Below are 16,302 nucleotides of genomic sequence, written 5' to 3'. Positions count from 1 at the left end.
AACATTGTAGGAATTACTGCCTGTGCTTACACACAGTTAGCACTATTTGGTTATTACGAGAGGGACAACAAATGCCCAGAAAACAGGAGAAGCCGAGAGGAAGCAGAGGAGGAAAAGTGGGTGGTGAATCATACATCAATTTTTTCTGCATCACCAATGACTATCAATTGCAAACATTTTCCCAAGTGGAAATAAAGAAATTAAAATAGAAATCTGGAACCAAGTCTGCCCAGAATACTTTTAAATACACTGAAGGAGGAAGCCTTGCCTGCTAAACACCAGAATGAAAAGCATTATGCACTCCCTGTAAGCTGCTGCCACCTTGAAGGAAGGTCCTGTGGAGCCCACTCCAGCAATGGCCCAAGGGGCCCTAGGTATCCCCACGGATCCCTGTGAGCTAACAGAGGAATTTCTTCACCAGAATATGATCAGAAACTTGTGGATGGGGAACCAGGAAGCAATTAGACAAGGGCTCCTGTCATGGCTGATAGCCAAACAGTCTTTCAAGGAGCTTCTGCTTGCTGGAGAAGCAGAGGAGAGGCAGGGCAAGAGCAGAACAACAAGCCATCCCTTCCTCAGCCGTATGCTTAAAGCCACAAGCTCCTCAGCCAGCCTCCCTGACACGTGCTGGAAGGGCTGCAATCCTCACAGAGTTCCCCTCAGGTGGTTTATCTACCCCACTTGTGGCAGGGCTATGCACATATGGCTCTTCTCCTCCTCCTGCTAGCAAGTCACTCAGCAGCAGTCCCCAGCCGGCCAGGTGCAGCACCTGAGCAGCCAGGGCACTCCAGCTGACTCCACCTGTGGGCTCTCTGCCTGGCATCATCCCTTTGCACCAGCACATGGTCCCTCTGACAGCCATGCAACAAGGGACAACACGGTTGTAAACCTGCAACTCGTGGGGCCTCTGTGCACTTCTGAGTGACATGCAGAAGCTCACAACACGCTCCAAATTCTAACAGGACATCCTGTGTAAGAAGGGAGTGTGCTATAAAGACATCCTGACAGGACTGGCCCTAAACAAATACCTGGTTAGACTCTGTGGCAGAGTGAGGACAGGAAAAGCATGACAGGATTTTCCAGTTCCAGGATTGCTGCCCACTGTGCTTTTCCATGTTTTCCTGGTTCTGAACAGCTGATGCATACACAGGCACAGAAGGGAGGGGCTCCTACCATCAGCATGGTGCTGCCATCCCTTTATCCTCCTGCAAAAAGTCTTTTCTGAACAAGTTTCCCTGTGCCATGGGGAGGACCCAGCCACAACTGCAGACACTGGGCTCACTTGCACTCACTCCCTCTTGATTTACAGAACTTCCCTGCTAACAGCTGCATTGCAGATGAACTCTCTTAAAGTGGACATGCAGTAAGTGAGACAGTAGGACACGGAGCTGTTCCAAAGGCAACACAGCCATATCAGCACCTTCTCTGCTGCATACACAGCAACTGTACCAGTGCAAGAACGCCAGCAGCTCTGTCTTAAACCCACAAGGCACAGAAGGTCCTGAAGAACACAGCCTAACAAAGAGAAACCACACCAAGTGAGCTTATTTGTGGACATAAGTTCCCTTCCTCGCCCCATCAGCTGATCACATCAGGTGTCGGTGGTTTTGGATGAACCAGCTCGGTAAGTATCAGACTACAGCTGGGTAGCAGACAAGGTAACAGGGAGGCAGATCTCAGCAGTGTCAAGTCACTGCAATGCAGGATCCAGGAAATCAAAGATGCAGAAGGAAGAAGTTCCTCTGGCTCAGTCAAGCCACATGCTGCCTTGTTCCTGAGCCAACCCCTGCCCCCCTTTTAGATAAGGTAACTGCAACCATGAGACCCAAGTTTTGTTTCCAAGACAGGGAAGAAATTTTGACTGTTTTCAAATGAGAAAAAAACTTCAGCAATTAACATATCATAACTCATCAGGGAGATAAGAAACTTCTCGGCTATTTGTGAGGTGGTGGAAGGGAAAGCTTTTTAAGCCCAGCTTCAGGACTACTGAAGAAATTAACTGTACATAACCACAAAGAGTTAACAAGGCATAATGTGCTTCCTTAAAACTGTAACCAGGTCTGCAGCAACATAAACTGCTAGCAGCAACTAGAGTCACCTGAACTTGTTAGCAATATTTGATAATGATTATCAAAAAAGCCAACTGCCTCTGCCTCTTTTTTCATATCTCTGATGCTGAACTTGGCTGTCTGGAGAAGATAAATGTGTTATGAGAGCTTGACTCTCAGTCTACTGCTGTAGAAGTGTTTCCACACAAAGGACAAGCTGACCAACACTTCACTCCTCTACATCATCCTTATTAAGTGCAAGAGCAATTCAGACAGACAGAGAAGGCTGTGGATCATTGCTCTGCACTGAAAATTTTAATCCAGGCAACTTCATAACAAGCAGCAGACACAACACAATATCCTAATCTGCAAAGCTGGCAGATTCTAGGCCAGATGACACACGAGTCAAACAAAAATGGGCAGAGCTGAAAGCCACTTTTCAATCTGCAATCCAAAAATCAGGAATATTTAAAGTAACACAGGAGCTATGAATCACTACTTTAACTTGCAGTGAAGAAACACATCATCATAACCAAGCTTTGTCTCTGCACAGACACCAGTTATAAAATAAAGCTGTGTGACTTCAATGCCCCTACTCTCTCTGACACAATCTCAACAGAGGACATTTGATACCCAAAGCTTACATGGACTGGCCCTGAGGCAGGCAAAAATTTAACTTAACAGCACACCAATTCTTTTGGCAAACAACAGAAAAGTCCTGCTTGGCATCACCAGGCTATACTCTCTAGTAGCCTCCAAGAAAAATGTTCCAGCAAGTCCCTATGGGTTACAGGGGCCAGTAAAGACAAGTTCCTCTTTCTGCATCTATTTTTTCCTCCAGCCAATGGGCAATTTCTTAGCCCATTATTCATGAAACGTTATATGCTTTGACATAAAGGAATATGAGGAAGCAAATAAAATTAAACAACAAAACAAAACCATCAAGAGACACATGGACATTTTCAGAATGGTAGCTGCTCTAATACATTAGAAACACAAAGTTTATTTGGCAGACCAAATAAAGACCAAAGTTTATTGGAGACCAATATAGGATGAGTTTTAACAAGCTGTTTTCTCTGACAAAGCTTCCAGGGTACCCATGTAATTTGAAATGTGCATCTAGAAAGTGCATCCCAGAGAAAGTACTGGACTGTCCCCTAGGAAGTCACATTTCAAGTCAGGTGTATGAGATCAGGTCTCTAGCAGCAGAGCTGAATAAACACACACATCTCACCCATCTCCAGAGCTGCAAGAAACTTCACACAGACTATATTCTGCTGCACAGGCAAGGAGAGCCCTTGTGAAAGAGAGGTCCCTGTAAAAGAACAGGGAATAGAGGAAATGCACTGAAGTTTAAGGATTTAGCTCTTCAGTCTCCTTTTTTTCACCTCAGACATCAGGCTGTCGTCAGACCACTTCTCCTTTTCTCACTTCTCCCCTGGGACTGAGAAAACCTCTTTCAAAGAAGACTTGTCTTCAACATCAAGAAACGACATTTCTATCTTCACAGCTATCACTTACCACAGTCTACACCAGCTGACTTATCAGAGATGACACAGTAACTGCAGGAGATAAAGCATGTCCAAACACTGAGTTACTCCAAAGACAAGCTGCAGCCTACACCAGCTAACTCAGGTGCCTTGAAGAGGAGTAGAACTGAAGGAAAGGAAAGAATCCTTTCCATAGGCTTTCAGGAACTGACTTTGGAGGCTTAAAATCCTTGTTCTCACATATGGCCTGTATTCACAGGAGCTTAAGAAGTCCACTGGGATTTGGCCTGGTGGGAAATACCTATATCAATAATTTCCGTAGATATTAGTGTCTCGTTTCGTTTTAAGTTGAAGGAGCCCTTCTAGAATGAAAGGCTCTAGTTTTTATTACCACAATTCTATCTTACTAAGCCTTTAGATAAACATTTTATACTAGTATATTGCTGCTCAGAAGTTTCCCAGGCACAACCAGTTAAGTCTTTCCTGAAGCTGCCTGCAAGAAGGTGCGTGAGTATTTGCAGTACTGCAAACAAGCAAGTGATACCACCTTTTGCTATGGAGCACTGAGATTTTTGGGCACTGAGTGCAGAGATCCCCCTCACCAGTTCCATGCTCCCCAGCCAGCTGCAAATCACTAATTCTCCTAGAACCAGTCCTTATCATGGTCAACCTCCACAAAGGAGGCTGCAGCACAAGGTAGTAATAGGACTTCCTCAGACTCCAGTGGAGGGAAAACTGCCAGGCTTAGCCTCTCTCATGCACTGCCTGCCCACCACACTATCAACTCTGATATGCAGGGACACTGCCCCAGCTCTGGGAACAAAAGCATATGCAGGGTCAAGACCACTGCTAGCTCTAGCAGTGCTGACATGGTTTTGCATCAGATATTTTTAATGACAACAGTCTTGTGCTATTGATGACAGTAATGCAGGCTGGTTAGAACCATGTTTGATAGTCTGCAACCTGCAGGCAACACTGAAATCTGATTTGCGTGAACTCTAGTGCAGAAAATCTCTAAGCACAAAGTAAAGAACCAGAGTTACTTGTAGGTGTAAGGAATTGGAAAAAAAGACTAAAAAAGAGAGACCATATTTTCCCACATCTTACTTTCCATCTTCCAAAGCAATGCAAATCCCGATGACTTATGCAGTGAAAGCAGGGTGCATTCACCCGCTCTTCAAAGAGGAAATCTGTCAGAGCAGTGCTGCTCAGAGTTTAGACTGCAGGAGGAATGCCAGTCTGCATTCCCCCCTGCCATCCCAGTAGCTATAGGAGAGTGAACCTGGTATTTCTCACTAGGAGACTGTCCTTCGTTAATACATCATCACCCACCCTCCTCCCCTCCCTTCTCTCCTATGAGAAAGTTTAATCCTTTGGCTCACATACATCTGGTAAATTTTTCAGTCCCTGTTTGCCACTGTCATCATGGCAACAGCCCCCAGAGATAACCCAGCAGCTCTGCCACAGCAGGCAGGCTGCCACTCCCTGGCCTGATCTGCCATTTAGCCTTTGGCTCCTAGGCCGACAAAGAGCCGTGGCCACTCCCAAGCTCATCTTCACAAGTATATTCCTTCCTTAGAGATAAGTTTACACGGCGTTTATTTTTTGTTTTGTTTTTTTTTTACATTAACTGTGTCTTCATTCCCACAATGCCTACTGAGACAATTCTCAGGTCAATTTTTGGGACTCTGACAGAATCACACGAACAACAGCACTGCAAAAAGAGATGCTACCTTTGCTGTTTCAAAAAGTAAAGTTATGTTTAACAGTAAAATCACCTGTGGCTTTTACCAAAGAAAAAAGCTGGCAATCTTCTCTGAAGCACCACACTAACTTGAACTTGTCCCAGTGTCATGGGTAAGCACACTCCAGCCACAGGTAAGACAAGGGCTCATGTCTGTGGATGCTTGGACAACAGCTAACTCAGGATGGGAACTTTGGACAGGAGCAGCAGGACAGGGGGTCACCAGAGAGAAATGTAACTCATGCTCCCAGGAACATAACACGAAAGTTAAATGCACACGCACATTCTCTGAAAGGTCATCGCATTTACTCAACTCACATTCAGAGATGGGGAATTCTCCCTCTGACTCTGCCAGGAGCAGAGTGAGACAGAGCCTGACAGCAGGAGTAAAGCCACCACAGTCATCTCCTCCTCTCCTGATTCCATCATAAAAAGGCAAGATACAGCATTAACCAGCTCTCCTGGCATCTCTGAACTAGTCTCAGAAATCAGTAATCAGCTGCTTGCACCAACAACCAAATTCCCAGTCTGCTCATCTAAATTGTGGGAGCCACAGAAATTGTGCAATATTCTCTGGAAGGGAAGGAGAGCAAAGCAGCATTACTAAAGGGCTATTTTCAATCAAAGCATTATAAATTAATATAATTATGGGTTAAATAACCGATCCATGAGAATCAAATGAACATTCAAAACAAACTCAAAATTTAAAAGGAAAGAAAGGCAGGAGAGTAAAGGGTGGAAAAAGCTACAAGGAATCAAAATCTAACAGCTATAGACTCAGTTTCAGCAGAAAGTTAAATCTATGCCCCACTTATCTTTGGCTACCCTCCATGTTCAGAAAGCTTACTTCTAAGATACTGTCAGCCCATTTCTTCAGAAGCATTCTGCAACTGTTCTCCAAAAATCATGCGGGTAGCAATACCAGAATGTTTGGGGAGATGTCACTGAAGTAAAAAGTGGTATTTAAATTTAATAAGGTATAAAAAGGAACATGATGTCAGCCTAATTCATAGGGCCCAAATATTTGAAGCATTAAGCTTATTGTCCTAAGGATCAGCAGCAACTACAGTAGTTGAAGTTACAGGGTCACATTTCCTCCACACACTAAAAAAAAAAATCCCAAAACATGTAGTGAGCAACTCAAAATTTTAAGGATGCTTTTGCTCATCAAAAATCAGTGTACCTCTGTTTTCTAGAAGATTACCACTTTGAGCACTGACATCACTTCAGTTACAGGCAAACACACAATGATGTGAGATACTCCACATTTCTTTTTTACAGCATTCCAGGTTTCTTTCCTGTGCTGGTGACCCTGGTGCCAGGCAATATTCACCTCTTCAACCAACCAAGCCAACAGCAATGGCTCACTTTATAGTCAAACACTGGCAAATGAATGTGGGGTTTTTTAAATTCTGTTATGTTGGTAAAGATTAGGAGATTTCAAGAACAAAGACAAAGAAATACCTGAAATACCAAAACAGGTGACAGGTCAGAAAAAGTGGGGGATGATGTCTTCATTGTAAGGGTTGTGCTCACAGACAGCACAGTAGAGAGAAATTTTGGCATTAGCATGCTTCCCTTTTAAAAGCTGTCTTCACCCAATCTAGAGGGCCAGAACAACTAGAATGCTTGCAGGGCATGGAAAGGAACAAAAATATTGTCATAGTCCTCTCTTAAAACAGTGCTGCTAACCCATTGTTAGGGAGGAGGGCACTCTTTAAAAATTTCTTTATGGTCCACAGATGAATCCTCCTCAGCTAGTGATGATTTTGCTACTGTCTAGAGAAGAATTAAATTTGGAGACAGTGAAATTTGGAGACAGTTTTGCTGTACTGCAAAACCAACTAAAAAGGCAAATAGATTTTTCACTGGATCCTTCCTATATGAAATTGAAGTATCTCTCCTTGCCCCAAGTATCTACAGGCTGCTCAACACCCTGCTCTCCACTGTAGAGACACCTACAAATATTTCAACCATGGCTGGCTGATCAGAGTAAATGCTCTAGAGCCAAGGGCTTCGGGACACGTGCAGGAGTTAGCCTAATCACATTTCTGCCATACACAAATCCAGTTTATATTGGGTAAACAAGAAACCCGATTCTCTCACCAAGCTCCTTTCTCTAACCTCGTGCAGAGGCAGTAGGAATTCCTGCCCAATCTGTGTGCCCACTTCCCCCCCCTCCTCATTGTTAATGCCGGAAATTTAATACTCAATGTGACCACTGAGAAGACAGACACAAGCTGAAATCCTGTCTGCTCTGTTCCAGCTCCTTTATAAAATATACAGCGTAAACTGAGAGGCAACCTGGGGTAACCCCAACCATCACGAACATCCAGAGTGGGAGGAAGCCAGCTTCTGGCCATAGTGAGCCACACTAAAGCAAGGCTTCCACCACTCGGCACCCCAACAATCTCTGCTGCCTCTCACACCAAGGCATTTCCCTGCCTGTACTGATACACTGGGGTAGGCAAAAAGCCAAGCCATCCCTCAGCTGCCCCCCACTAAGTTCCCAGCTCCAACCTCTCCCCCAAGGTCAGGGTCAGGGTCTCCTTTCTGGCAGAAGCTCTCCACTTCTCCGAACACCTCTTCCAATGAAATTTCCCCTACTGGTGTATATATATATATATATCTATATATATATATATACCATTTGAACTCCTCTTCCCCTATGCAGGGGACTGCAAGCAGAGGCAGGTAGGAAGAAGAGGGGGAGGCAGGCTGCTGGTGGGAGGTAGAGGGCTGCTGTTTCTGACATCAGCTGAGCAGCCTCACCACCAGCCCCTGCCACACTCCTGTGCTGTGCTGCAGAGTGACGAGTTCAGCCACTTGCTACCCACAAGCCCACTCCACTGACTGATTCCTCCCCTGCAGGCCCCATCCCGCAGCACCCAGCCTCTTACAGTCGCTCCATCAGGCAGTTCCCAGCCTCAGACACTGCTCTGGGGAGTGTGCAGCACTCTGCTCTGCTCCCTGCTTCCCTCTATGAGTGCAAAGACCTCCAAAAAACTTCCAACCCACTGCAGCTAGTCTGCTATATATGCTCCCTAATCACAGCATCTCTCAGACTTCTGCAGGCAGCAAAGGGGAGGCACGGGTGGAGCTGGGGCACAGGGAAGTTCTTTACTCAGCCCATGCTGCGGAAAGGGCGATTCTCTCCCAAACCAATGACTGGACCTGATTTGGCTGCTCAGCAAGTACAGCTGAGCAGACACGGTTTGATTTGCCATCCTCTGCAAGCAGGGACATTTGTCCTCAATGTACAGGCACAGAAGCACATAGAGGACATCTATGACAGGACATTTCTGTGTGAGTCTGGCTTTGCTCTTGAGCCCCCTGTGACAGGGTGCTGTGCCCGCCTGCCCTCGCTGAGCGTGGCCCCGCTGCAGTGCAGCAGCCTGCACACAGCCAATTCCAGCACTGTGGTGCCCCACAGACTCGAAACCTGGCAGCCTCAAGAGCAGTCCAGGGGAGTCCTCACGCAAGCAGAAGCCATGAACACGTACAGAACAGATCAAGAGAGATGTTAGCAACTGATGCTGCTAAACTTCCTCTGCAGCATTCAAGCTCAACATTTTAGTGTCCAGGAAAACTACTGCTGACACTTCCAATAAAACATATTGTAAAGCCCAAATCAGCAACCACTACAGAACCAAAAGCCAGGACAATAGGAGTGCGGGAAAAAAAGCGGAGTTGGAATATAAAGAGTGCTTTTTTCCTGTTGGGGTTTGATACACAGAAGTAATTCCCTGCTCCTCCCACAATCCACATAATCTCCTACAGGAACAACAACAAAATAACTCGGTAGACTGCAAATTTTTATCTGGTTTACAGATTTGGAAAGATGAAAAGCAGGGAGAGAAACCACCTTTATTTCACAGTCAAAAGCAAAGCCACAGTAAACACAGCACAGTGAAGTGGACAACTTAAAAGACAGCTGTTTTTAATTCTTTCATCAAGAGATGCCACTTGCAAGAGTTAAAAGACACAGATTTTCCACAGAAAATTAAATTTAACAATAATGTAATAGACAGAGATTTTTCCTTCTGCACCTAAAAAAAAAAAGGGCAGAAATAGTACAGATAGTGGCAGGATCACTAAATACTATTTGGTATAAAAAAAATCCTAAAAATTATCAAATCCTAAAGCTCTGCCTACCTCTTTCCAAAGCCACACTGTCTCTTGAAGTATATGCTGGCAAGTCAAATTGCAGATATCTCCCTACTGCTACTAAAGCTGCTGCTTCTCTCTTGATGATCACTGCAAGTAATTTTACTTTATTTGAACTTCACTGTAGCACTACTTGCCATGAATTTTCATGTTCAAAAAGTATTCTGGTGAAAGCCACAAGACAACTTTCAGAAAATTATAGTTATTACTTTCCTCTACCCGTAGCACTGGTAAAAGTCTGTGCATTCAATCCCATAGGAATTTCAGATGACTGAAGCATTGTATTTCCTCCATGTGTAATAACCACTGCTCTTATATGTCAGCTGAACGCTGACTAAGGTGAAGTCTGTTTCCTCTCCCTTTCCACAAGCATTTGGACCCTATTTAACATTAAACTTCTTGGCATGCTCTTCGCTGGGCAGTTTTAAGCATCAACACATGAATAATAGCAAATGCTTCACTAAAGCCAAAATATGAATTTCAATTTAGACCAGCTCTTACTGACAAAACTTATTAAAACAGAGAACAAGCATCCAAAAATCACAGACAATATAAAAATGAGACTATTCTCTCAACAGCTGACTTGGTATTTTATGAAGGGCGAAGTTTACTAGACTGAAGCTGTTAGGACCAGCACCCTGTCCATCCTCCTTGCTTTAACAGAGAAGCCTTGTAAAACACCATGTCTCTTCAAGTCTTTACCCTTTCATTGCATATCATTCACCCTGAAGCATTCCTCTTCCTCCTTTTCAGCCATGTGCAGTAAGCTTTTCAGAACTTCCCAATTAGTTATCTAGTATTTCTTCATCACAAGTCTTGAAAAACAAAGGTAACAAGAAGTACTGCAGGAGGGGAGCAAGACTGTTACCATTGCTTTGAACAGAATCAAGGAAAGCACTACAGCAGGCAAAACTTCTGAGAAGCAGTAATGGGCTATACTTTGCAGCAGCAGCAAGATGCTGACTCCTGAAGTAGCACTGCATCAGGTGTCCATACAGGTTCAAATTCTGCTAGAGATAGTAAAAAATGTTAAATGTAGCTATGCTTAAGTTGAAAGGGGGATGGCTGTCCCCACATAAGGGAATAGTCTGGGTCTATGACCATGCCTAGAAGAAAAGCAGCAGCATGGGAGGCAGGTCGGGAGGGTGGGTTACCCTGCACAATGGACAGCATGCAGCTGGGTGCACAGGAGAGCCCTGGACAGAGGTACTGATGGGCAGAGACACGGACAGCCCAAGGAGAAGTGCCAACTTGGGGAAAGGACACATCAAGCAACACATATCCAGGATGCTGCAGAATTAACACCATAATTCTGCTCCTCAGGGAGACAGCTTTCTAAAACGCCTTTTCCCAAGACTTTCATTTTCAGGTTGCTGAATTGAATCTCCCTAATCACTGATTTACAGCTGCAATGTCTAAATAGCACACATTTTTCCTTCAACGCTTTAAAGACCTATTCCAAGGTGAATTCACTAACTTCCTATCAAAATATTCAAGTCTTTTACTATAAGTACTTTTTGTACTTACCCCTTGAGCTCTCAGCAAACACAGCTGGAATAACTGAGGAACCTATATATTCAGCTGAAGTCACCATCCACCTTTCACAGATTCCTCAGTACTCAGTTAAAACTTCAACACAACGTGATCAGTCCCTTGTATCTGACAGTAGCAGAAACACACATTTTCTTTCTTGGTTCTCCTCACACTTACCCTACCTAACCAGTACACTTTTAAGTATACCATTGCCAGCTGCCTCAAGTTAAGTAGCTGAGGACCAGGCTAGCAGCTAAATGTATTTTATTTATAGGAAGGTATGAAATCTAAATAGTAAGTATAGGTCAAACCATGGCTTATATTCACCCATACTTACTTTTCCTATTTGTTGGGTCATTAAACTATCATCACCTTACTACGAAAAACAATTAGAATCTATACATTCCTCCCTCTTTAACTCATTAAATGACCAAACACTTAAAAACTGACTTAGTCAGGTTTTCTGAGAGTTTTGGACTTCAACTAATATATTTTTGAATTTTCAACTACATTCAGCCTGCATTTTTTCCCATTTTCCTTATCTCCAGAGTTAACTCCAATACCCTGTCCTTTGTACGATAATGGTTTAATCCTCATGAACAGTTTACTGAAGTGCCCTCTCCCTTCTCCGAGCAGCCTGGTGTCCCCTAACATCTGAGAAAAGGCTCTCCTGAGCTTTAGTCCCTATTACAGGATGGACAGGGAAGTCTGCTGAGCAAACATGGCATTAACGGCCGTTAGCAAAGCAAAGCCACTCTTCAAACCTCTCCCATATTAAGTTGAACTAATTTTGAACTCAAGAGATTGGATATCCCACCTACATCAGCGGGCACTATCACGTGACCATTGAGGGGACACTGATTCTCAAAAAGATCTGCAGCCACCTCATTAACAATGCAGGGCTCCACTGGTTGGCCCCCAAAACGACCTCACTCAAGCTAAATACGGAACACCTTAGCACATATGCTTGCTTCTAGAAGGAAAAAAAACAAAAACTCACACCAAAAAAGAGAAAAGAAAAATCACTGCTTCACAGCACACTACCATTGACACTACTTCATACAAACTACAGTAAATGGAAATTTTTCACTATTCTTCAAGCTGTCTTCTGCTCTTATCACATTTCATATTCTGGCAAAAAGGAGAACACATATTCTATTTTTCTTTTTTGTAAGGTTTAGGCAAAACATTATTCACTTCTAAATCATTTCTCAAGATCATTTGCTTTCTCCTCATGCTTTTCTCTTTCATTTCTCAGTCAACCCCCCTACTAAGCCCTCTACTCAGCTAGCAAGATAGTCAAGGGCTTCATACATTAACTTTGTGAAATATGAAAGGCCTCTAAAGACTTACAACTCTTCTTGTTCACCTTTTCTAGAAAGAGTTGCTTCTGGCATCTCAACTTGTTGCACTCCCTGTTTTCAGCATCTTTCATTGCAGTTCAGTTTCTCTCATTGCCCCCTCATCCGCCCCACACAACTTTAATCCCTGTAGTGATTCCCCACACACTAGAAGATGCACATTCCCTTCATGCTATACAGTTTACTACCCTTTATATATACATACATCCCTGAAAAGCACAAGACTAACAACTTGAAAGAGTCAGATTTTTTTCTCTTTTCATAACACTACCGTCTAGTTTCAGGTTTTGTAAGTCTCCAGGAATAATGAAAGCACAAGTCCCTTGTTCTAATGTGCTGAGAAGTCAAATCAGCAAGATTTCTCCATCCAACCTATTTCTGCCCTTGAAGACAGACTGTTTAGCTTCCAAACACACGACCTTTAACTACAGGATGAAAGGAGCAAGGCATATAGCATCTATCTTTCAAAAAAAATAGTCACATCTGTTCTGGTAAGACAGATCTCCTAGGTAAAAAAGACATTCAGCAAAATAAGTCTGCAATATTTCTCTTTATTATGAGTGATTGGTACGTACACACACATAGATGAATCTACCTCTAGCTTAGCTTGAAGAAGAAAGATCTCAAGAAGAAAAAAGACAACATCACTTTACAGAGTATCCATTTCCAGACACAAGAATTTTTCTATCATCCCACACTACCTTCTTCTTTCTGTCTCCTCTTAGCCACACAACTGAATTATTTTGAAATGCCTAAATAATGACTGAAACAAGCAACTCCAGATCCTTTAAATTTATTACCGCCTCAACTCCAGTGAAGTATTTTTCTACTAATACAGGGAAGAAATGTAGATAGGAGACACTAACCTCTGGCTGACAGTTTTTTGGTGTTGATGATTTTTGCAGCATATTCCTGTGAAGAATTTTTCTTTACACATCTGCGGACCACGGAGAAGGCTCCCCTGGAAGAAAAATAAAGAGGGTAGGTGCTATGAAACTGAAAATGAGAATATAATAGCAATAATTTCTGTCCCCAGAGTGGACAGGGCAGAAGACATGCAGAGGAGGGACTCAACAACTGAGAATCTGATAAACAATGCATGCTGTCTGATCAGCAAAACACTTAAGTTTATATGGTACTCAAGCCTCCTGAAGACTCCTCAAGCCCCCTCACAGACAGCACAGTAAGAAGGGCACACTACGTGGGGACCACATGGGCACAGAAACAGGACACGAAGGGATTGATACACAGGAGACAAACAGCCCTGAAAGATGCTGCAAACACTAGCTGCTAAGTCCACCTGCCAGAGACAGCATCCCTGGCAGTCACAGCACAAAACCAGGACTCATGTCTCCCATGCTCAAGTGCAAGCTCAGTCACAAAATCACTGCAACACTTTGCAGAAGTTACTAATTCTCTTATATCCCTCAATCCACCTGCAAAACGGGGATAAGCATGTACCTATTAATGAAGTGAGTAAAAAACTACAAGGCTTTGTACATTTTCACAAGCTGAAACTATTGATATTATTACAACTATTCCAAAGAGAATTATTCTTGGAGAAGAGGTCTGAGAGGGAGGGAAGAAGGACTTCCGTGAGGGAAAAGAGTGAATACAACAGAGACGAAGGTGAAAAGACAGAGACTGAAAATCTACAGGAATGCACAATTAGCAATTGGAAACAGCCCTCTATTTTTTAAAAATAACAAAAATCATGGTGCGTAAAGAACATCAACTATCTTTGCAGGAAAGATCTGAAAGGAGGAAAGGACAAATATGAGAAAACTAGCAGAAAATTCCAAGTCCTTCAGATCAGGAATGCAAACCCAAGTCTAGGGACAAATGTCCATATTTCAACTATGAGAGAGGGGAACAGAAGCTGCACAAGGGCCCCACATACAGTTAGTCCTACAGGGAGCCTAAAATAGCTTGAATCCTCCCAATATTGCGGAGTCCTGCCTTTTTATCCCCTTCCTGAACCTCTAATACAAACCAATGAGCATCAAGGTGAGCACCAGCACTGGGGCCCGGGCTCGGTGACACACAGCTGCAGCAGTGTGGGGAGGGACGGGGACACCGGGCTGGAGAGAAGAGATGCAGCAGAGCCCAGCAGTTGGTGCAGAAAGGGAGGGAGCCAGCAGCAGCACCCACGAAAGCACTGTCCCCATAATCCTACCCTGGCCCTTTCTGCGCTGCTTTCCTGCCCAACTGCGCTCCCCTGCAAAGCCCTGTCCTAGGGTGCAGCAGCAAGTCTGCCAATGCGGAGACAAGTGCGGAGAGAGGGAGGGAAGAAGCGAGGAAGCGGGGAGGGAGGAGAAGCGCGGTGCAGCAGCACCTGGTCCTTTCACAGGGACAAGGAAGTGGGGACTGAAGCATCGCGGAGTGGCTGTAACAGTGTCGCGTCCCAGCGCAGAAACAGTTGCAGGGAACGGCAACGTGTAGCTGGGAGCCGGTGCGGGAAGGAGGACGGGGCGGCCGGGTCCTGAGGAAGGAAAGGAGGGAAGAGAGGAAATCTCGGGGTGCAACAGGAGCGTGTAGCCCGAGACAGGCTGCAGGGACACCCGCTGCGGCGCGGCGACCCAGGAGGGCAGGAACACCTTTCCCTCCGGCGGCTGTGCCGCTGGGGTGGACGGAGGGCTGGAGAACAGGATTACAGCGCGACAGCTAATCCTCCTCCGGCTCCCGGGAGAGCAGGGTCGCCGGCACAGTGCTCCCGGCAGCGCCGGTGGGTCCCGGGGCCGGGGCAGGCGGCAGGGCGCGGCGCGGGGCGCACAGCAGGCTCCGTACTTGCCAAGCTCCTCGTAGAGCTGGTACTCGTCGGTGAAGCGGGTGCACGTTGCCGTGGTGGCCATGTTCGGGCTGCGGGAGGCTCAGCGTCGCTGGGGCATGGGGCAGGGCGGCGGGGACGGGCCGGGCGGGCGCGCTGCTCGGCGGCCTTCCTCCTGGCTCGGCGGGGCGGCGCGGGCTCCCCCGGCGCCCGGCTCGGCGCTCCCCGCTCCGCCGTGCACAGTCACCGCTCGCCGGGGAGGGGAAGGAGGCTGAGCCTGGCCAGCACCGCGAGAACTGGCTCGGAGACACCCCGCGCCGGCCCCCTCCCTCCGCCGGCCCCGGCCCGCCGCGGGGTGTGGCCGCCGGGGGCGCTCCCGGGGCGCCCGCAGCGCCGTCGCCCGCCGGGGGCTGCAGCCGGGGCGCGGCCGCTCCCCCCGCCGCGGGCGCGGAGCGGGCACTGCAGTGAGCGCCCCCGCCCCCTGCCAAGGGCGGGCGGACTGCGGCGGGCGCGCCCCCTCCCCACGCGCTCCGCCGGCGGCCGGGAGCAGACCCCGGCCGGGGGCACCGCGGGTATTTCTCTTAATTCCCCGCGCGAGGGGCGCCGGGCCAGCCGCGGCCGGATAAGCTTCCTGCGTGCGGCGGGCGGGGAGGGAAGAGGGATCTGCTGCCGCTGCCGCCGCCCTCCCCCGGGCGCACGTCAGCGGGGCTAACACCGGGCCACCCGTCCCCTGCGTGTCACGGCCCGGCGGCAGCAACCGCCCGGCTCGCTCCGGCCGTTCCGTGCGCGGGGAGGGAGAGGCAGCAGCTCCCGGCCGCCACCGCCCGTCCCGACCGCGGTCAGAGATCGGCGCACAGCGCAGGGAGCCCGGCCCGCTGCGCTGCCGCCCGCGACCGGGGGAAGCGGGGCCTCAACCCTTCTGCGGATCCACCTCAAAGTTGGGCCCTGTGCTCCCGAGCGCTGTCAGGCTGCCCGACCTTGGGGACGCGTGTGGAAGTCCCCGAGGAAATGAACCATCTGGTGCAGAGGTAAAGCGGTAACACGCGAAATTGCTTGAAACTGTTAGAGAGTGAGAACCGGCATTCGCACACACGCGTGCTTTATGGTGATGGGACTTGGACGCACAAGACAAACAGAAATCATTAGTCTCCCAACTACAAAAGAAAACAAACCAGCCTCTGTGCTGTCTCTA

At 46.8% G+C, this 16,302-nt stretch overlaps 1 protein-coding gene across 14 annotated transcripts in view; it reads right to left on the bottom strand.

Moving 5' to 3' along the window:
* The window catches only part of CAMK2G (calcium/calmodulin dependent protein kinase II gamma), a 119,309-nt gene extending 103,891 nt beyond the window's left edge, over positions 1 to 15,418 (bottom strand). For 2 of the 14 annotated variants that reach the window (XM_088168959.1, XM_088168957.1), the window contains exons 1-2: positions 15,131 to 15,404; positions 13,210 to 13,304 (exon numbers count right to left, since the gene is read on the bottom strand). In XM_088168959.1, the coding sequence (XP_088025085.1) occupies positions 13,210 to 13,304; positions 15,131 to 15,195 (160 nt within the window). In that variant the 5' untranslated portion in view covers positions 15,196 to 15,404. Of the gene's footprint in view, positions 1 to 13,209; positions 13,305 to 15,130 lie in introns of all 14 variants that reach the window. The other 12 variants (XM_088168961.1, XM_014879913.2, XM_088168952.1 and 9 more) reach the window with 11 other exon arrangements.
* Positions 15,419 to 16,302: the final 884 nt, after the last annotated feature.

The sequence above is a fragment of the Sturnus vulgaris genome, chromosome 8 (genome assembly GCF_052056855.1).
Source record: "Sturnus vulgaris isolate bStuVul1 chromosome 8, bStuVul1.hap1, whole genome shotgun sequence".
Taxonomy (NCBI): Eukaryota; Metazoa; Chordata; class Aves; order Passeriformes; family Sturnidae; genus Sturnus; species Sturnus vulgaris.
Note: the sequence above shows the minus strand (reverse complement) of the source record. Positions and strands in the feature narration are given on the sequence as shown.